This window comes from Centropristis striata, chromosome 24 (assembly GCF_030273125.1).
Source record: "Centropristis striata isolate RG_2023a ecotype Rhode Island chromosome 24, C.striata_1.0, whole genome shotgun sequence".
NCBI lineage: Eukaryota > Metazoa > Chordata > Actinopteri > Perciformes > Serranidae > Centropristis > Centropristis striata.
Genome location: NC_081540.1, coordinates 13,058,508 through 13,079,857, shown reverse-complemented (window position 1 = coordinate 13,079,857; position 21,350 = coordinate 13,058,508). Strand labels below are relative to the sequence as shown.

Below are 21,350 nucleotides of genomic sequence, written 5' to 3'. Positions count from 1 at the left end.
TTTTGCCATCTTTTATGCTGGAACCACTGGCCTGCATGTTTACATTCACTCAAGTAGTATTTAAATTTTATCTACCTTTATACTTCTACTCCACTACGTTTTGAGGCAAATTTTGTGCTACATTAAGCTGCCAGCTTTAGTTACTTTTCAGGTCAAAGCAATTAGACATTTCTAACAGTATATTAAGTAGATAAAAGGAGCCCTACTTTGACAAAATTAAAACGCTGCTTTCATAAATCAATCAATCAATAATAATATTCCAATAATGTATTTGGAGTACATTTTGATGCTGATACTTTTGTACTTTAACTTAAGTAAGTTTTGAATGCAGAACTTTAACTTGTAGTGGAGTAATTTCACAGTGTGATATTAATCATTTTACTGAAGTAAGGGATCTGAATACTTTTTCCACCACTGATCAGCTTGTTATTGAGCAGCTGCAGGAGCTCATAACGAGTAGATAGTTTGAATCAGCTGTGGAAAAAGGCATTCAACTGAGTTAGTTTCCTTTCTTAAAGGTGTAATATGTAACAATTCTGCAAGTTTATAAATGACAAACAGGATACTGCCCTAATGACTCGGCACTTTGTCTTGGACCTGAAAAGCTTGTCTGCTACGAGGACAGATAAATCCTCGCTTCCTTCCTGGGTGACTGGACGTTGACCTGTGTGATCTGTCTGTGATCGCATTCACTTAATTAACTGACTAACGAGCTAAAAATGGCTCTGATGACCGAGCTGCTCCTGACAGAATCTGACATGCAGAAAGTGGAGGGGTCACGTTAAAAACAGGATGTTATTGGGCATAGCCAGCAATCACGGCCCCTTATGTTCAAGAAGATTTAGCTCTTTGGTGTAAACTGGTCTCATCTCACCTGTTGCAATTATAATGATATTATTGGTTGAAATAAGTTGAAAAGAATTCTGTAGGCAGATTTACTCACTTCGTCACTAAATGTCTTAAAATTTTTTGTGATGGAAGTGGATAGATTTTGTTAGAAAAGACTGAACAGCTGACAATGTTGTTGATGTTGCTTTATCCAGTCCACAGCCTGTTTGTTGTCTCGTTTCCCCGTCAGTCCAATTAGCCCATACTGGATAGAGGAAGTAGATATGTAGGCCATCAGGTAGGCGCGTGGGTGTGTGCGTGTGTTTGTGTGTGGAGGATACAGCACTCTGATCCAGGAGCCTCTAATCCGCTCGGGGGGTGGGGGGAGTGTGAGAGTGGAGGCAGGAGAGGATTATGGGATTATGGAGGGGAAGATGCGACATGAGATGGCCACTCTGCAGCTGCACAGCCCTGCGCACTGGCTCATATGAGCTCACAATGGCAATCAGGAGGCCACAGGTTCAAACAGTGGCACCAAGAAACACAATTTTGCTTAACATATAATCTAATATCATCTGTATACTGGAGAACGTTACATGTACTGTGGTTGGACGTTTTCCTTGACTTTGACTCTCATTCAGGTTGAGGTGTAGAGAGGCGTGTAGTCAATGATCAGATCCCTCTCGCTCCTCCACAGTCCAAATATGGTCTGCTCCCCGTATTGGAAACAAGATTATGACGCAAGATGGCGACGAGTGTAACACTGAACTCAATGCTTCCAACGGGCCACAATCCAACGGGTGACGTCACAGTCACTACGTCCATTATTTATACAGTCAATGGGTCAAACAAAACTCAGATTTGGAGGGCGAATCAGGGACCAAGAGTCAAGAAAAATGTTTTTTTTGTGTGTGTGTTGAACAGGAGGAGACAGAAAAACAGAAAATCATCTCCTCGAGGCTCCAGGCGACAACCGCCGACCTTCACAAACCAGCAGAGTGGTTTGATTGAGGCCATAACTCAGGGTAATACTCTGCACAATAACACTCACAGCAGCCCTGACCCTCCAGAAAACACTTTCCTCCTTCGTATTATCCAGCTTTATTGTCCGCCGCTGCAGTGTGAACAACCAAATGAGCCAGATGGGATTTGACAGATTGAGGATCTGCCCAGATTACGCTGTGATCGGCAGCCAGGCACAGAGACACAACACCAGGAAGTAATCCAGCAGAAGGGAACGCCAGCCAGGGCAGCCGCCATGATACCACCGGGCAAAATGTCAAGGCCAGGCCTGCAGACAGGAAGAGATGGATTGTTTTTCTATGTTCCACCATGTTTTACCAACAGTAGTAGTGTCCAATTCCAAGAAGCTTAAGGTTTTAATAGGATCTCCTGTGATCTGCATTCAACAAGATGAATCCTTATCATTCCGAGGATTCCCGGATTCTTCTTTGAGGTGTTTTTACAATTTGTTAGTAAAGGATCAGAATGCTTCCTCCACTGCTGACTTCCAGCTCTCCTCAACACTTTGTGACTGAGAGGTGATTGCTTGCAGTCCGGTCTGCTGACTAAATGGGAGTCTTAAACGAATCAATGCAACCAATCGATGGCAGTTTTAACCAGGATTGAACAAAGCTTGATCCTGGAGGTAGAAACACAGAACAAAGAACAAATGGGAGACAAAAACTGACGACTTGTTGCTGTTTATAAGACCCCAGACTACAAACTACATATTTCTTTATCTCACTTAACATATCATTTTCCAAATAAATGCTCATTCTTTCTTAATATGAGTCAAAATATAGAGCTGAAGCTATATTAATCCTATCTTTCTGAATCTGAATGTCATGGTGACTTTAATCAAATACTTTTACTTATCATCAGTTCATTACCATTTTGAGATATCAGTCAGGGTTGATTTTAACCTTTTATCCTTCCTCTTGTGTTAGGGTCGCCACCGACCCATTTTAGGTTTTAATTGCATAAAAGTACCACACAACTTCTACTTACAGCATCAAGGCTTTTGGACTTTGTCAGGAACCTCTATTGAAGCAAAATAAAACAAAAAATCAATTTCACTAAATTATAAAATTCCCTGGCAAAAATTATAATGTTTGTGTTGTTTCAGTTAGAGGTTCATTTTACAATTAAAAAAAAAAAATACTGTCAAAAAGGCCCACAAAATATTAAAAATATTATTTTTTCACGGATAAGGAAGCCTATCAAGGTCACAAAGAGGTAAGAAACAAATTGGATGATAAATAATTGTTTTAGGGGTATATTATGCATCATTTAAGGGTCAAAACCGACTCATTAACATTAGAGATAGAAAAAGAAAGCTAACATAAGAGGAAGGTTAAGATTCCTGCTTGGCATATACCAATGGAAATGTATAGTAGAACTGTGAGGCCTATGCAAAGTTTCATTTGAAAAGAAAGTTTCTGAAAATGTGTGTATTCAGCATAAAATAGACTTAAGCACAACCTTAACATCAGTTCATCAATTTAATATGGCAAAAAAAAGTTTCTATTTCGTGGGGTCTCATCTATAATAGGTCATATTTGAATAACAATAACCAGGATAAATCAATAAGAGGTACAATAAAATAAAAATCTTTTTATTACTTCACCAGAATAAAAACTTTTAAAAGCTGTGACAGTTTAAAGGGTTTAAAATGTGTTTCTGTTCATTGTGAGACCTTTTAGTTTGATTATTAACATGTTTATAGACATATAAACATATAGACAGAACTGAGATGAGACTGTTGTGAACATTATAATTTTTACATGACTAGCTGCTGCCCTCTCATGGTGAATTATGAGAATTACAAGTTCGAGTTTTACACGTTCTTTTCTTCCACAGAGAGACGAGGACAAAAAGGCTGGGTAATGAGGTCAGAGGTCACATTAACAGTCACAGACTGACTACCTTTGCATGAGAAAAACAATAAAAATAATAAAAATGGAATGACAAAATCCTTAAAAGATCCTAAAAAACATGTTACAACACCACGTGTGTGTGTGTGTGTGTGTGCATGTGTATGCGTGCGTGTGTGTGTGTGTGTGTGTGTATTGACTGCCAGTTAATGACTCAGCGGCCTGGTGAAACCTTTGCCAACCCAGCGGGAGGTGCTGACCGGTTGCCATGCCGACAGGGACCCTGGGGTTGGCGCTCAGGACGCTTCGGCCGTTTGAGGACGCCGTCTCCCGGGAGACAGTAAAATGCTAAAAGAGACACAACAGAGGTGAAGAACGATGGTTCCACTGTGAAAATTCTGAAGTGTACCTTAAGTGGATCAGGCTGCTGCTTTTCATATTGTATCACTGCGGGGAGAAAAAGGGGGAGAAACTGGAAAAAAAACAACCTGAAATTGACTCTTTTATTTTACAGGGTTTTTCTTTTTCTTTTTTTTTCTACATTAGTTGCAGATGCCACATGAATCAAAGTACATTTGTTTATTAATCTGTAAATCAATAAAATGGGACAGGACAGTATTATTAAATCATTAAATGGTCTTGAATGTTGAATTACAGTGAAATCTGTGTAAAAATACCAAAAAAATATGCACATATTGCTAAATGTAAAATTAAGGCAATTTTCAATTTTTTACAGGAAGACTTTACATGTATTGTATTTTTTTTACATACAGATATTCAATGTATATTATCTGTATTTTTTAAAGAAAATATCTTTAAAATAACTTACAGTTGTCATTGTTATTTGATGTAAGTGTTGCAACTTTTGCTGTCAGTCTTTTTACATTGTTTTTAACGTTTTTTCTTTTTTTACAGTGTACCTGTTCTAAATTTTAAAAGCTGTATTCTCTTATTTTAACATCTAATTCCACTAAAATCATGAGATAATAATAATGGTTTATAAAGTCAAAATGATTCAATGAAATAGTGTAAGAAAGTCAAAAATTATGTGACCCACAAAAATAAACAAATGCAAAAACTTTGAATTATTCAGAAATATCTTCAGTTGTTTCTCTTAATATTTTTATTTTATTTATTTATTGGTTTATTTATTATTATTATTATTATTTTTATTATTATTATTATTATTATTATTATTATTATTATTTTATTGTAACAAACATAGTCTGCAAGAAAAACATGGGTGAACAGTTGCTGTACAAGAGTTAATGTTTGCATACTAAAATGGAAATTATGATAAAAGAATTATTCCATGTAGAACTTTTGGGCTATTAAGTCAAAATTATGAGACAAAACACTTTAATTCACAAGTCATATTTCTGACACTTATGTAAAAGTAATTTATATAAATTGATTTTATGAGCAAAATCTTTTGTGAAAACTGTGTCAGTTAAAAATTCTGCATTGTAAGTCATCATTTTGATATAAAATGATGTCATAATAGGTCAACATTTTGACTTCAGTTGACTTATTATGACATATATTTGACTTTTATGCAGAAAATAATGAGGTGTTACTCCCGACACACAAACCAGAGTCAGTCTGACAGATAAATGATGGATGTTTGCAGGATCTTTGCTTGTGTTTCGGCACAGAGTTTCAGTGTTTGTAGCAAACAATGAGACGGCTTGTAGCGGTCCGCGTGAGGAGTGTATTTATCATGGAGACAAAGACACAGTTTATCTGTTCTGACTGGAAACACAAAGAGTGGAGGGGAGGTCGGAGGTCAGGGAGAGCGCTGGAGGAGGAAGTCATCTGGGGAATTCAGCACATTGTGGACATTATTCATATCATATTCACATTATAATATACCTGCTCTGCCATCACGTTAGATTCCCTTTGCAGCTTAATGTATCAAACACCCAAACTAAAAATTTAATGCAAAATAAGAAAAAATGTTTGTTCTGTATCTTATCTTATCATAGTTTTGCATTTTCTTGTAATGGTTTTGCAGTTATTCTTTGTCATTTTGTATCTGTTAGTAGTCTTTTTGCATCTATTAGTAGTCTTTTGTATCTATTTGTAGTCTCTTCACACCTATTTATAGTCATTTTACATCTTGCCTTATTATCTTACATCTATTCGTAGTCTTTGTCTTTTTTACATCTATTTGGAGTAATTTTAAATTTATTTGTAATAATGTGTTATCTATTTGTAGTCTATTTACATATATTTGTACACATTTTATATTACTTTTAGTCATTTAATATCATGTCTAGTAATTTTACATTTATTTGTAATTATTTTACATCTATTTGTTGTCTTTTTGTATCTATTTGTAGTCTTTTGTATCCATCTAGTCTTTTTTTACATCTATTTTTATTCATTTTACATTTTTTGTAGTAATTTAAAATCATGTCTAGTAATTTTACATCTACATTTTTAATCATTTTACATCTATTTGTAGTCTTTTGTATCTATTAATAGTCTTTTTGTATCTATTTAGTATTTTAACATATATTTTTAATCATTTTACATTATTTATAATCATTTTACATCTATTTGTAGTCTTTTTGAATCTATTCGTAGTCTTATAAGAGTTTTAGAGGATCCTGCACATTGGGGGATTAGTACCTGATAATCCTGACTGAACTTTACATTGTGTCTTTCCCAGAAGTCTCAGAAGTTTGTTTACAGCACTGTAGGAGTAAAAAGCTAGCATGGGGACATCTCAACTTCTGCCTATTTGGCGTGAACAGATGTAATGTTAGTGTGAGCTCTCTTTAGGCTGCGGAGGGCACACGTCTGGCCAACTTCTCCAGTGAAAAGAACGTCTTCATTAACATGCATGGCCATCCGCTTCCTCTGAAACGGGCCTTTGTTTCCCGGCAGATGCCCCGAACACAGATCCGGATCAAAGAGGGAGCACAGATAGAAGTGTACGGTCCGTGATGAACGGACAGACATACAGAGGGAGATGTCTTAGTGAACCCACAGGTGCTTGGCAAAGATTTGTAAATGCATCTCAGCTGGAAAAACCCTTTAATCCAACCGTAAACACTTTTTCCCTTTACGCCGTAGAAACTAACTGATATGTAACTCTAATTCATCTGAAGAAGAAGCACATTTTTATTCTCATTATAATGCTGTGCAAGAGTATGAAAGAAAATTGATACACTGTGCATTTGGTACAGTAACTGCAGCTTGGATGGATGGATGGATGGATGGATGGATGGATGGACTGATGGATGGATGGATGGACTGATGGATGGATGGATGGATGGATGGATGGATGGACTGATGGATGGATGGATGGATGGATGGATGGATGGATGGACTGATGGATGGATGGATGGATGGACTGATGGATGGATGGATGGATGGATGGATGGATGGATGGATGGATGGATGGATGGATGGATGGATGGATGGACTGATGGATGGATGGATGGATGGATGGATGGATGGATGGATGGATGGATGGATGGATGGATGAACAATAAAATTAATCATGGACAGATTATGAGATAAAGGACCCCTGGGCACAGATATGTAAGAGGCCCCCCTCCCATCTACATAACAAGACACCCAAACTCAACAGTCTCAAAGAGTCTATTTTTTTTGGCATTTTGCATCTGTTTGTACTCTTTTTAAATCTGTTTATAGTCGTTTTACACCTTTTTGTTGTATTTTTTTTTTAAATCTATTAGTGATCTTACATATCGATTTGTAGAGTTTTAACATCTATGTTTAGTCATTTTACATGTATTTGTAGTCTTTTTAAAACTATTTGTTGTCATTTTGTATCTTTGTATCATTAGTAGCCTTTTTACATACTTTGTAGTCATTTTACATTTATTTGTAGTCATTTTGCATCTATATTTAGTCTTTTCATATCTGTTTATAGCCATTTACATTTATTTGTAGTCATTTTGCATCTATATTTAGTCTTTTCATATCTGTTTATAGCCATTTACATTTATTTGTAGTCATTTAGCATCTATTTGTAGTCTTCTTTTTTTAAAACATAATTTGTAGTCTTTTTGCCTCTATTTGTAGTCTTTTATTTTATTTTACATAATGTGTAGTCTTTTGCCTCTATTTGTAGTCTTTAGGCATCTCTTTGTAGTTGTATTACTTTTCTATATGTGTTGCTCTTTGTCATCTCTTAACGTAAACTTTTAAGTTTTCTTGCACATCCTTTTGGTTACATTGTGGCTGCTTTGCGTCTCGTTTGCAGCTGTTTGATTGTTTTGCATGTAATAAAGTAATTTTGCATCTTTTTGTGGTAACTCATTTTGGTTGTTTGTGCACCTCTGTATTAACTCAGTGTTAGTCGTGCATGTCTTTCTGATCACTTTGTGAGTCTGTACCCTGATCCGTTGGAAAGATGATGACTTTGTTTCCATATTTCTCCAATATTGTTCAAATTTACCACAACTTTAGTGAGAGTTAGTGGGACTATGAGCCATTAGGAGTCAGATCGTCAGTGCTGCAGTGGAGTGAGGGGAGTTGGACCGACGGGATTGGTCAGCAGAGTGAATGACCTCAGCGCTGCCCCCTCCACACCACCACCCAGCACGCTGCTGCACTATAAAGTCTGCTGTCCATCCTCAGCCTCCACCCTCTGCACTCACAAACACACAGCTTCTGCCGGAACCCACACTGAGGTAAGTTCATCACTCTAAAATGAATATTTTATTTATCACCATACACTACCGGTGAACAGCTTACTACTTTTTTTCCCCTTTTTAAAAAAAAGTTTTCTAAAATGTTTCAATATCTGATGGATCTAATGCTTTCTTTTAGGGAATTAAGGAGAAATCTACAAATGTGGACAAAGTGACGTAAAATAAACAACTGAATGTGTATTTATAATGTTTTTATTTTTCCATTAGTCTGAAAGACGTCATGTAATGGAAGCTAAGAAGCGCAAAATGAAGCAGTGCATGAATAAACTATGTGCCTCGCATTAAAAAAAAAAAAAACTTTTTATTTGCCTTCTGTGAAAATGTAAAAGTTATTTAGAGGAAAATTGTAATTTCATAAATATGATTTATATTCTGTGCTGTATGATGTAGATCACTTTTAGTCCATTTTTATGCATTGTAGTCATTCATTCACTAAGTATTTAACAAATATTAAAATCAACAAATATGATGTGTTGCCATCTCTGGGTCAACACTTTAAAGGAATTTATTTTATCATTTCTACTGCATCTGTTAATATCTGCAACACTATTTCACACTTTCTGTTTCTCACTTATTCTTTATCACTGAAAGGTGAAAAGACAGATGACGATGACCGACCTGGAGACCTCGATGGCGACCATCATCGCCGTGTTTCAGAAGTATTCAGAGAGAGAAGGGGACAAACACAAACTGAAAAAGAGCGAGCTGAAGGATCTGCTTCACGACGAGCTGCCAGATCTGATGACGGTGAGACACAGAACAGAGTTTAACCCAGCAGAGAGTCACTAAAAGCAAGAAATATTCACTTTAATTTAATTTAAAATACTAAGTCCTGCATTCAGTGTTAAGAAAGCTGAAAAGAAATAAAGAAAGAGGGGAATAAACAAACAAAGGATTTGAATAGAATATATTTTTTACTCCACAAAACATCAGCTTAAAAAAAAATAAAGCATTGATGTCCAGCTCACACATTTATGGAATAGTGGTGCTTTTTATTTTAAAATAAGTGATTCATTATCAGGTCATTTAATACCAAAGATCTGGCCCAGGTACCAACCCAAAGAGTCAGTATTTGCCTACATTACTGTGTCTTTACTGCATCCTGCATTTAGCTGCAAACGTTCACCCGATCTGGAAGTAAGTTTCAGTTTAGGCATAAAAAAATGCAGTGTTTTTGTTCGGTTTAGGCTAAAAAAAACATTTTGTCAGAGGTGGGAGGTGAGAGGAAAAAGGTCCCTGACCTGCAGCCAATACTTTTGCATTTCTGTTTAAATATGTGGATGCAGTACTTTTACATTCGCTGTTAAGATGAAATGAGTCTTGCTGACCTGGGGATGAGACTCAGCAGTCAACCAGAATCACTTATTGCACCTTTAAGCAAAATGAGCTGCAAACAGTCACCCGATCGGGTTCAGCTAAGGCAGCAAAAAAAACCTGCAGCTGTTTTGTTTAGGTTGCAGGTTTAGGCTAAAAAAAATCTTCTTTGAGGTGACAGCAAAAAGCTCCTGGTTCTGCGTTATTTCAGATAGTTTTTAAAGTAAAATAAAAGCACATAAAGTAACCTAATTATGTTGTTTACCTAAAATGTGATATTACATCAAATAATATTGTTGACTTTTGTTTTCACATAAAATACAAACCTACAGTGCTTAACAAATGCATTAGATTACCAGTTTATGCCACAGCTGTACAAAATTAATAGCATTAGTAATTACCAAAATCATTTTTTACGTTTCTATAAAGGTTAATACAGCAATATGTAGAAGCTCTTTTACAAAAATAAGAAAATATAATAAATATATGGCTAAAATATAATAATTATTTTTATTATTATTATCAACATTTTCATTTACATTTTCAAATGATCTGTTTTACAAAAAAAACTACAATCATTATTTCTTGATTAAGATGTCAAATTATAGCTATTTATTTGCATTCCTGAACAGAAAAATGAGTTTTAGTGTTGAATTGTTAAGTGTGAAGTGTTTAGCTGAATTTAGTTTGATAATTGCCAAATTAATGACAATAACATTTTTCGTTTTAAGGAGGCTTTTTAAAGATTTCTAAAATATTTTTTTCTCGTTTTTATGAAAGGTTGTATAATATGTTTGGTGTCCTGGGCTCATTGGTCCCAGTTTAAAGGTTAACTTTAAAAAGTTTCACACTGTGTGCAGGTTAAGAATAATAACAATACTACATGATTTGTGCATGCATTTGCACATATTTGCCTCCAAAATTTAGTGGAGTGTAGTGTAAAGTATAAAAGTATTAAGTGCAAAGAAAATAAAAAGAAAGTACTTCAGTAAATGTAGTTAGTTACATTCCATCACCTAAAGCCAGTAGTTTTTTAGTATTTCTACACCATGGTTCTACAACCTGCAAGAGAAATAAATGTTGTGAGAAATGACCTGATCTGAACTCCTGCAGCATGTGAAAGACCAGGCTGCACTCGACAGCCTGATGGAGAGCCTGGACGCCGACGGAGACGCCGAATGCGACTTCCAGGAGTTCATGACATTCATCTCCATGGTTACCGTCTGTTGCCACGAGTTCTTTGAGCACGAGGACGAGTGAGGGAGGGGAGACAAAAGAGGGGAGCTACAGTAAATTATAAAGAAGAAGAAGAAGCCTAGCAACGCACAACCTGTAGGTGCCCTCAGTTTGGCTGGTGGCTGGCAAACAGGCCAGTGTAGTAACAAAAATCTTTTCTATTTGAGTCTAAACTTCTAGATGGCATCTAAAGTTCACAATGGCTTGAGGATCTTGGCTTGGCTCCTGAGATTGTGATTAAACTAGCCACAGGTTTCTGAAAGTAGTTCCTCTAACAACAGTTTGCATGTCAGATTGTAGCTGGCTGCAGATATTGGCCGTGTTTCTGCACTTTTTAAAAGCCACTTTAGCATCATTTTCCATTGAACTGCTTGAGAAGAGTTCTCTAGATTTCAGGCAGTGTTGTGCAGGAACATGCTTATGCTTTTGGTGAACCGAATCAGTTGGAAACAAATAGGCCTGTATATAAATATGAGCGTTGCATGATGTTTCACAGCACCCGAGGACTGATGGCCCCCTGCACGCCGACTGTAACCCCACATCCTAACACTCTACAAAATTGAAGCCAAACTTCTCAGATATGGGAGCTGCCATTTTGTGCATTTAGAGCCAGAGTCTGTGCAGTTACCCATCTGACCAATCACAGCAGTCGATAATGATGTCAGGCTAGTTTTATAGCATAAAATAACTCATTAAAACCGTCAGAAACTTACACTTAAACATAAATTAGCATGATGACAAAATTACAGAAACTATGACTTTGGAAAAATAAAACTTTACTTATCTTTATGACCTTAAGTGAAGCCAGCCACCAGTCGTCCATCTTTAAACACAGTCTAGAATAGTGTTTCCTTCCTGATGATCAGTGTGTTTCTTTAAAGGGTGACCCTGTTAACTGCTGGCTCAGCTGTATGCGATATTGTTGCTTTTAATAACAGCTGTTGTTCTCATAAGTGCCTTACATTTTACTTTAATCTATTTTAAATGTTTACTTAGTACTTACTTCTGACTTATCTTTGTTATCTATGCCATACATTTTCCACCAGTAACCATGGACACATTTGGCTGAAATCACCAGTTAACAATGTCACTCTTTAAACTGAAACAACAACCTGTACTGCTGGAAGGAGTTTTAGGAACAAATCAGTACGGAAAAATCTCATGTTATGCAAATTGTGTTTGCCAGATCTAAGAAAAAAATAAGTAAAAACGTCAACTACTGTAGAAATGAACGTGACCTGGATTTTGTAAAGTGTGAACTTGCACAACACAGATTTTTGGTACCAACTTTGGCTATTTAGTTCTGCAAAACACCAGGCAATGATTTAAATTTCTAATGATGTAAAGGCCCAGTGAAGTTGTAGAAATGACGCTTGTCAACACTTCTTGTAAAAATTGAGCGACACCTGCGTTTGTGGACTATCAAATATTGAAAGTTTCTTGTAAGTTGGTCGTCGGCTAGTAAAAGTTTTCAAAATGGCTTGTAAGTTTTAGCTGATCTAGAAGCCACTTTGGAAACCATGATTAAAGAGTTGACCAACTGTTCAGACAAAATAAAAACAATATATTGTTGACTATCAAACACTGAAAGTGACTTGTATCTTAGTCTTCTAGTTCTAGTTCAATCAGATCTTAAAATGTTAAAAATTTCTTTTGAGGGTTTGACTTTATTTTAGGCTAGCTAACATAATTTGGAGTTATATTGTAAAATGATTTCTGTCGTTGCTAGTAGGTTTGTCTATTCTACAGGTTTTCTCCAGCTCTCATTCTTTCCTTTAGAACCTCTTTTTTTTCAAAATATTTTACTTTTTTAGGTAGTTGGTGAAAAATTAATATACACTTTGAGTGATTATCCATTCCACATGTCTCACTGGCTGTTAAAATAATAACAATATTATCTGTAGACAACAATTGGATTCAACCTGCTAGAATAAAGACTCTACACTCTTCTCGACATATAGCAGGTTTGAAAATGTTTATGAAAGCAGTTGGAACAGAGTTTGTCTGATGATATGTATTTTGAAATGTTGAGCGCTGGCTTGTTTGGATGTCGATGATATGAAATGAATTAAATTATCAATGTGTGACTCGAAGAATGTTTATTCATGGGATTGAAAAAGAAGAAAAGGAATCATGTTCTGTAAAAAAAAAAAAAAAAGACACATGAAAACAAGACTGCAGATAAACATAATTTTTAAAAGAAAGTTTAAGTGATTTTCTACGTTTTTTTTGTTTTCTTTCATGACATGAAATCAGTTTGACTTCGTTCTTGTCACCAACATGTCACATTATGTCTCTCTATGTTCTCTTTATTTCTTCATTCTGGGTTTAACATTGTAGAGGGAATCAGAGGCATGTTCCTGCAGTATTTAGTGGACGTTTGGTGAGAACAATGCCAAATAAACTCAGTGTTTGTCACTCAAATTAACTTTATTTTCTCTATAGTGCCCAGACACAAAACGGTCCGATTAGCTTTCTCTCCATCCAGGGAACCAAAACCACAGAAAAAAACAAGAGGTGGGTCTGAGGCAGATTAATCAACCACTTGGCCTTCAGGTGTGAGGTCATGTGTGACCTAATTAACAACAAGATCAGAGCCACCTGTTATAACATTCAACCTAAAGGAAAAGAAGTCTGAGAGCTTTGCTCCTGCAGAGTACATGAAGTCATGTCCACAATCTCTTTTCTCAGGTAAACGGTCTCAGTCCTTCATAATTAAAGAGTAAAAATGGAATAATCCTGAATGAAGCCACAACTCTTTGTTCTTGTTCGTGGTCTGGATTTGTTTTTACACCGTGTTGCAGATAAATTACATTTTTATAAATGCATTGACATGGTCGGCCCTAGACTTTTGGGGCCCTTGAGCAGGATTTGCTTTTGAGGCCCCCTTATTGTAACATGTTCACATAACACTGAGCCATCTGTAACTATTAGTTTAAGCAAACTATAGCCCTGTTTACATTACAAACATTCATCCCACAAGTCACCTTGCTATGCCCTCTCAGACCGTGTGTCTCCATCTACAACAATTCCCTCACGGCTTTTTGCTGATTGACATAAACTCTATGCGTCTATTTCAATGCTACATAATCATAGCGACTGTTTTGTTAGTGACGGGCTTACTCAGGTGTGAAATCCTAAAAAAAAACAAGAAGATGTCGACATAGAAGATCAGTTGGTTGCTGGTTTCCTGTTTAGTTTTGTTAGCTTGTCAAAACTGCTGGCTAGCATGTCAGGGAGCGTCTGAAGCTAATGGTAGAGATGTTGAAGTCATGTGACCGTCATGTAGTTTGCGGTAGCATAGCGTTAGCTTTTTACTTCTGTCGAGTGCATTAACACTTCAAACATCATAAAAGTGGTGTTCATTTGTGAAAATGATCCTGCTGAACAAAACGTGTCAGCATCAGAAACATGTGTTTGCCACAGAGCTTATTTTCTGCAATGATCCAAAATCAAGAATTCTCAAAAGACCCCATGACTATTGCTGACTACAAAAATACATAATTTTCGTTTGTTCTCTATAATGTCACTGAACTAAAGTGCCCAGGTCGTGAAGCATCACAGTGATGTCTTGCAGCTTTGGGAAATTGGTTATCTGGTATTGGCTCTATAGTCTTCAACAACTCAACTGAAGTTCATATTTGAGAGAAGAACAAGAACCAAAACAAACAACACAGCAATTATTCATCCCTTCCTTGGCTGTTTGACATTGTTTGATGGACAAAGCATTCACTTTATGAAGGAAACAGGAGATAAAAACATGTACTCTATGAGCTATCACAGCCTCGGTGCATTGTGTACTCGACTTCATGTGCTGAAAGTTTCATTTTGGCCTTCATTACTCCAGAGGGAACATCCTTTGAGAGTTGAGATGCAGCATGGGAAATGCATCATTAAACATATTAAAACAACAACTATGACTTCAACGATTCTTTGGAGGCATTCTGGGAAATGTAGGAAACCCTAATCCTGCAACAACAAAAAAACCAAGTAAACACGAGTGCAGATTTACATTAATGATTCATAGTATTAAACACAGAGAGTGCACACACACACACACACACACACACACACACACACACACACACACAGGCTAGTGTGTGCGTGTGTGAGGAGATGATGTAAGAGGCGTTGTCAGCTGCACAGTTTCAGACATCTGCAGGCTGTGGAGCATCAGAGAGGTGGAGTCAGCCTTGTGATTGGCCGGCGGGGGAACAGATCCCGACCCTGGGGACTAACACCACACCCATCTGTGTGTGTGTGTGTGTGTGTGTTTGAGTTGTGTGTGTGTTGTTCAGCATATTCTGTTTTGTTTCTCCTGCTTCTTCTTCTTCTTGTTCGCAGAACTGGTGAGTTTTTTGCCCGTTTCTTTGTCTTGTTTTGTTTCGTGTGTGAGATTTTAGTCGTTGCATTTTGCTTTGCAGAACAAGCTGTCAAGTTTGTTTTCACTCTGAATATTTAGTAATCAGTCAAAAATCTAAAAACAAAACAGTGCTTGTACAGTCATGTGTCCTCACTAAATATAACTTTACAACTCAGTTTGCTGATTGAACAAGTTGTGTGTAAAATGAACTCCTGCTCCAGACTTGGGGATGTGTGAGGAAAGTAAAAACTTGTGTAATAATCTGTCGCAGTGGAAATTAGGGTGGAACACAATGAAGCCAGATTAAAATGATTGCAATGCTCTGCAGCTATAGTTTTCTGACAAACACAGAGTCCTTTCTCTCAAGTTCATGTGAAAAGTGCAAGGTTTGCCCGAACAAATGTGACTGAATTAACTCTACACAGAGAACTAGAACCTAATTCTGCAGCTGCTTGTACCTGTGAATGTTTTGAGGATGATACCAATGGTTAGGCTTGCTTTTGCCATGTTAACTTTCAATCCTACAAAGTGTACATCACAGAAGATTTGAGTTCATTTCTATGCAAAAAACATCCTGCAGACACATTAAAAACCTGATGTTATCAGAGAAACAAGATTAGCAAATGTTGCCTCCCCTGTGTCCACCAAACAGCACTGCAGAAACACTGATTTTAACATTAAGCTAGTTTATTCAGTGTTTTTACCACTTTAAATGACAAAGTGTTTGTTTTGGAGAGGAGGAGACTTCTGTTGTTAAAACCTCCTGAACGATGAAGGAGGCCTGATCAGGACAACATCTCCCATGATCCTCTGATGCATCACGACATCATCAAACTGTCTTTTGTTATAGAATTGATTGAGGGACTCCTGAGCAGCAGAAAATTACATTAACCTTTATGGATATTTGATTATAGCCATAAGTTGTTTAATGTATACATCCTTTTCTACTCAGGTTAGAGTCATCATGAATGCACATGAGGTAACCCCGCCTCCTCTTCCTGGCCTGGTGACTCAGACTGTTCCCAAAGGTACGTACAGATGCACGAATATGACAAAAAAATATATCAATTAAAAACAATAATGTGTTGTTTGTCCCCTTATCATACAGACTTTAACCTTTAAAGTAGAGCATTAAAATGTTTCTTACATGTTGATTGTTGATATGTAATAACATCTCATAATGTCATATATAAAAATAATAATAATTCACTCACAGGGGACTTTTTATGAGTTCTTTAAAACTTTAGAACTCGTTACTTCCTCATTGAAGTATGCTTTTAAATGAATTACTTTTACTTGAAGCTGTAAATAACTAAATTAATAATTTAAGATGCCATCTTATTAATTAACATTTAACCAAAGATAATACTAAAATTGACTGCATTCATGAATTAATTGATCAAAATGGACATAAATTGATATTTAACCATAATATTAACTATAAAATGAATGTTGAAATGTGTAAATTATTATTATTATTATGATCTTTTAAAAAAAAGTATTATTCAATAACTTAATGGTCTCAAATGTTAATTCATTGTGAATTCTATGTAAATACAACAACAACAACAACAACAATAATCTTACAGTTAAACCTTAAAATTCATGTAAAAAAAACACTTACCATCATATTAAAAAAATAAGAAAAACAACATTAGTTATTCTACAGATATTTAAAAAAAAAATAGAGGTATTAATTGCAGTATTGTATATTATTTTTTGAAGATATTATCTATAAAAGAACTTACGGTTGTTTACTATACTATGTACATTTTCGTTTTAATACAGCGTAGACTATTTGAGTACTTTTACTCAAGTTAAGGATCTTTTCCACCAAATACAACAGTTTCTATGTCAAACTGGAAGCAATGATCAATCATTCAGTTGTTGATCTGAGTGTCAGTCTCAGTGTTAACTTGACACACACACACACACACACACACACACACACACACACCAGCCGAGGTGTGTGTGTTGCAGGGAGTGTCTTATCAGGCTGATGTCAGGAGAGGAGCATGGGAAGGAGTGAGTATGACGCCTCCAGGGCCTGTCGCCGCGGAGATAAGAGCTGACACACTGATACCGGCTGGCCCTTGTTTCCATGGCAGCAGGACCAAAGAGAGGCTAACCGCCCGGGATGTTTGTGTTGAAAAGCCTTCAGTACTTTAGTAATAATCCATACAACTTTCATCAACAATTCGGAGGGAAATTTTTTATTTTGTACATCATTAATATACTTTTATGTGATTTAATTTGTAAACATGCATACTCATTTAAATCTCATTTAACCATTGGGGCTCATTGCAAGTAAGTTAACATCAGATTTATTTTAATCAAACGTACAAAAAATATATAAGTTGCTGGCACTGCATCCATAATAAAGCATTTACTAAAAAAAAAAGTTTACATTTAAAGACAATTTAATTGTAATTTCTGAACAGTAAATGCTGCTGTTTAAAGAAATGGTTCTATTATTTCACTTAATTATTGCTGTTTCTCAAATTAGCAAAACTTTTTCTTATTTCATGTGTAAGATCATTAAAGAGAAGACTTCTCAGGGTCAACTAAATGTCTTTTTTATCTCAGATCCTGCTCCAGCTTCATCAGACTAAACAGGTTCAGCGGCTGTTTGTCGGATATTATTTGACAGACAGTGAGAATGCGACGTGTAAATAGAGCACAGAGCTTGTGTGAGCAGGGTTGAGCTTTGTTTTAAGTGGCATCTCGTCTCTACACACACTAAGGCTTTAAAATAGACTGAAGGTGTCTGAATACCATGCATGGTTGGATTCTGCTGCAGTGTGTTATGATGTGAGACTCATGTGAACATGTGTGAGCTGTCTCAGTGCAGGAAGTCACATGTAATGATCTAAAGTTGTAATGTATGAAAATACGCCATATTTTCCATATTAGCCTTGAAAGCTTAATATTTTCCCAATATGAGACAGTTTCATATTTTCAAGAACTGCATTTATGACAGCCGGACATTACATGAATAAATAATGGAAAATTAATACATTGAACACATCTTTTACAGGCATTGACCCAGCAGATGAAGGTGATTTTGCAGCCTTAATTGGAGGTGAGAGCTGATTTTTTTTGTTTTTGGACTGATTTTATTCAGTAATGCTGACAGTTAAGAGAAGTTTTTTAGTATTTTGTGGTCTTTCTATCCCACATAACATGAATGCAGCATATCTATCTGTTTATCATGTATTGCTATTGGAGTTTGACTTTGATCCTGCAGAATTCAGTGATTTTTTACTGTTTACGAGGCATCTGTGTGCTCCATCTTCCAGGGATTGTGGGCTCCACTCTGCTGCTTCTAATCTGCATCATCGCAGTGCTGCTGTGGTGTTTGTCCAGACACAAAGGCTCTTACGTCACCAACGAGACGGACGACGACGAGTTGGACGACGACGAGTCTGTCGGTTCTGATACGGCGCTCCAAAGCAGGGAACCCCTGAAGACCGAAGAGGACGAATAAAGACAAGAAAACCTTTTCAAATATGAACTTCAGTTGAGTTGTTGAAGACTTTAGAGCCAAAACAAAGTAACCAATTTCCCAAAGCTGCAAGACATCACTGTGATGCTTCACGGCCTGGGCACTTTAGTTCAGTGACATTATAGAAAACGTATTTTTGTAGGCCAACCCAGAAGTCAGCATCGCCATGGGGTCTATTGAGAATTGTTGATTCTTCACAAATGTACACTACTTGTTTGAAGCGTTATTGGACCCGACAGAAGTAAAAAACTAACATTATGCTAAAGCTAACTCACTACCGTTAGCTTCAGACACCCTCCGACAAGCTAACCAGCCGTTTGACAAGCTAACAAACACGTAGCCCAATAAATTGTTTATTAACACGATTTACAATCCCAAAGAAACCCATTCAAAATCCTCATTGAGTTTGAGAGGAGAGACGCCAGGGAGCTAACTTGCTAACTGACTTCCTATTTTAAGAGCTCATTCCTTTGGAGACCTGTAGAACCTGATAATGTAATAAATTCCTGTTAATGTAATACTTTATTACATTATTGGTAAAAAGTTCATTACATTATTGGGAAATGCACTTTATTACATTATCGGGAAGTTATTACATTATCAGGTTTTATTAAATTTTCAATGGACTCAAGTGCAGATTTTTATTACATTAACGGGAATTTATTACATTATCAGGTTCTACAAGCCTTATTCATGAAATTTGTGCATCAAACTTGAATTATGAGTACAAGTCCTTTAGTTTTCCTTAATGCTGTCACACTAAGGGTCTGGGTGATCCCACCAGCACATCCTGAGAGCAAAATTTAATTCTGAGAAATTGACAGTCTGCAGGAGGTTTGTGCTTTTTGTTGAATTGATAGCTCATGAAAATTTTGCAGCTAAAAAGAACTTGTAACACTTTGAGGAAATAACACGATACATTTAAATAGCACTTCCTGTTGAAGTCCTGTTGAAGGCTTTTTATCTGTGATTCACCACTCTGGTTTTTAAAATATTTTAAGTGACTCTGACAAACATACACAACAAACTGTTATGAATCAGCTGTGAGGAACAATCTATATGTGAAGAGTTTATTTTTCAACCCAAGATCATGCTTTTTCTTTATTTTTTACTGCTGCAGTTACTATTTTCTATTCTTTTTAATAGATAAATAGACAGAAAGGATGTTTAGAATAGAGGTGAAAAGACTTTTTAAAGTTGAGATGAAGAAGGGAAAGAAAGGCAATGCAATAATTTATTAAAAAGATGGAACTGACTGTTTGTGAAACTTTGTTTACTTATTAAAATCTCTTCTTTCACATATAAGAATAAATTTTACACTTTTTGACACAATGTAGTTGTTTTGGTGTGATTTTAGTGTCTTCATCATAATTAATTTTCTACGTCTATTAGAAAAGTGCAGAAAACGTACTGTACTTGTTATAAAATGTGATTTATTTATTCATGCTATTAAGGGTCTTGTTGGGAGGTGAGATCAGACCCAAAAAATCAGCCCAGTTATAACCAGTGTGGGGCCGGCTTTTTACTTGTGAAACAGGTGAAATGACAAAATATGAATTAATTAAATACATCTGAAACAGGGAATTTTGGACATAAATTCAAACTTTAATCAGTTTAATTATCCTAATACCTGGCAGAAAGAAAAAAAAAAAACATTTCTATGACTGTAATACCAACTATGGCCTGCAGGTGGTGGTGTTGGACCAAAATGAAGCTTCACAGCAGAGAAAACAGTCAATTAGATTTTTGGTCAATTTCAATAAGTAGAGAGAAACTGATGCGTAAATACATGAAGAAAAAAGTATTGTGTAATGCTGTTCGTCTGAGAAATATGACTCTCGTGTTACTTCATTAAATATTTAAACACACATTCACAGTCTGAGTGGCAGGGTAAACATTATGTGTCTGTGTGTGTTTATCGGCTCATAAAACCCGCAAATTAAAACCGTGTGACGCTTGTTAATGAACTGCCTTTAAACTAAACACACACACACACACACACACACACACACTAGAGCAGACTGAAAACTGCTTAGTGGGCAAAAAAAAGGAGAGCATTTAGTGTTTTCTATTGACGGTAAGTAAAATAAGTGATAAACTGACGTCTACAGAGACAAGAGAAAAATAACAGTAGCCTAATTTGCCTTTAGCTATTTTTTTTATTTTCCTTTATGTCAAGGCATACTTTTAAATGTATTATTATTATTATTATTATTATTATTATTATTATCATAATTTTAAAAAACTGCATTTATCAACATTGTATTTTTTACAGTATTATTCAACTGATTAATGGTCTTGAATATTAAATTACAGGGATTTCTACGTAAAAACAAAAAAAAAATCATCAAAACCTTCGTTTTCCAACATTAAACATTACATTTTACACACACACACACACACACACACACACACACACACACACACACACACACACAAATAAATAAACAAATACATAAAATAAAAATAAATAAATAAACAGTATAATGTCCGGCAGCAAATGTTGCCAAACAACTTTTAACAATAAATAATAATTT

The 21,350-nt window shown here is 36.0% G+C and overlaps 2 protein-coding genes across 2 annotated transcripts; both read left to right on the top strand.

The window, feature by feature from the left end:
• The first annotated feature begins 8,332 nt into the window (after nt 1-8,332).
• s100b (S100 calcium binding protein, beta (neural)) lies at nt 8,333-13,032 on the top strand. The gene is made up of 3 exons (XM_059327890.1): nt 8,333-8,374; nt 8,987-9,142; nt 10,823-13,032. The coding sequence occupies exons 2-3, from the start codon at nt 8,999-9,001 to the stop codon at nt 10,967-10,969; spliced, it is 291 nt and encodes a 96-aa protein (XP_059183873.1). The 5' UTR covers nt 8,333-8,374; nt 8,987-8,998; the 3' UTR covers nt 10,970-13,032.
• A 2,186-nt stretch (nt 13,033-15,218) lies between these two features.
• Nucleotides 15,219-20,160, top strand: LOC131962807 (glycophorin-C-like). Its single transcript, XM_059327889.1, has 4 exons — nt 15,219-15,294; nt 16,261-16,336; nt 18,346-18,390; nt 18,608-20,160. Exons 2-4 carry the CDS (start codon nt 16,273-16,275, stop codon nt 18,793-18,795), a joined length of 297 nt encoding a protein of 98 aa, XP_059183872.1. The 5' UTR covers nt 15,219-15,294; nt 16,261-16,272; the 3' UTR covers nt 18,796-20,160.
• Nucleotides 20,161-21,350: the final 1,190 nt, after the last annotated feature.

Excerpts from the sequence above, each read along its gene's own strand:
- s100b (XM_059327890.1), top strand. The coding sequence starts at position 8,999 with ATGACGATGACCGACCTGGAGACCTCGATGGCGACCATCATCGCCGTG. Across the intron at positions 9,143-10,822 it reads AGCTGCCAGATCTGATGACG|CATGTGAAAGACCAGGCTGC; the intron begins GTGAGACACAGA and ends GAACTCCTGCAG.
- LOC131962807 (XM_059327889.1), top strand. The coding sequence starts at position 16,273 with ATGAATGCACATGAGGTAACCCCGCCTCCTCTTCCTGGCCTGGTGACT. Across the intron at positions 16,337-18,345 it reads GACTCAGACTGTTCCCAAAG|GCATTGACCCAGCAGATGAA; the intron begins GTACGTACAGAT and ends CATCTTTTACAG. Across the intron at positions 18,391-18,607 it reads TTTTGCAGCCTTAATTGGAG|GGATTGTGGGCTCCACTCTG; the intron begins GTGAGAGCTGAT and ends TCCATCTTCCAG.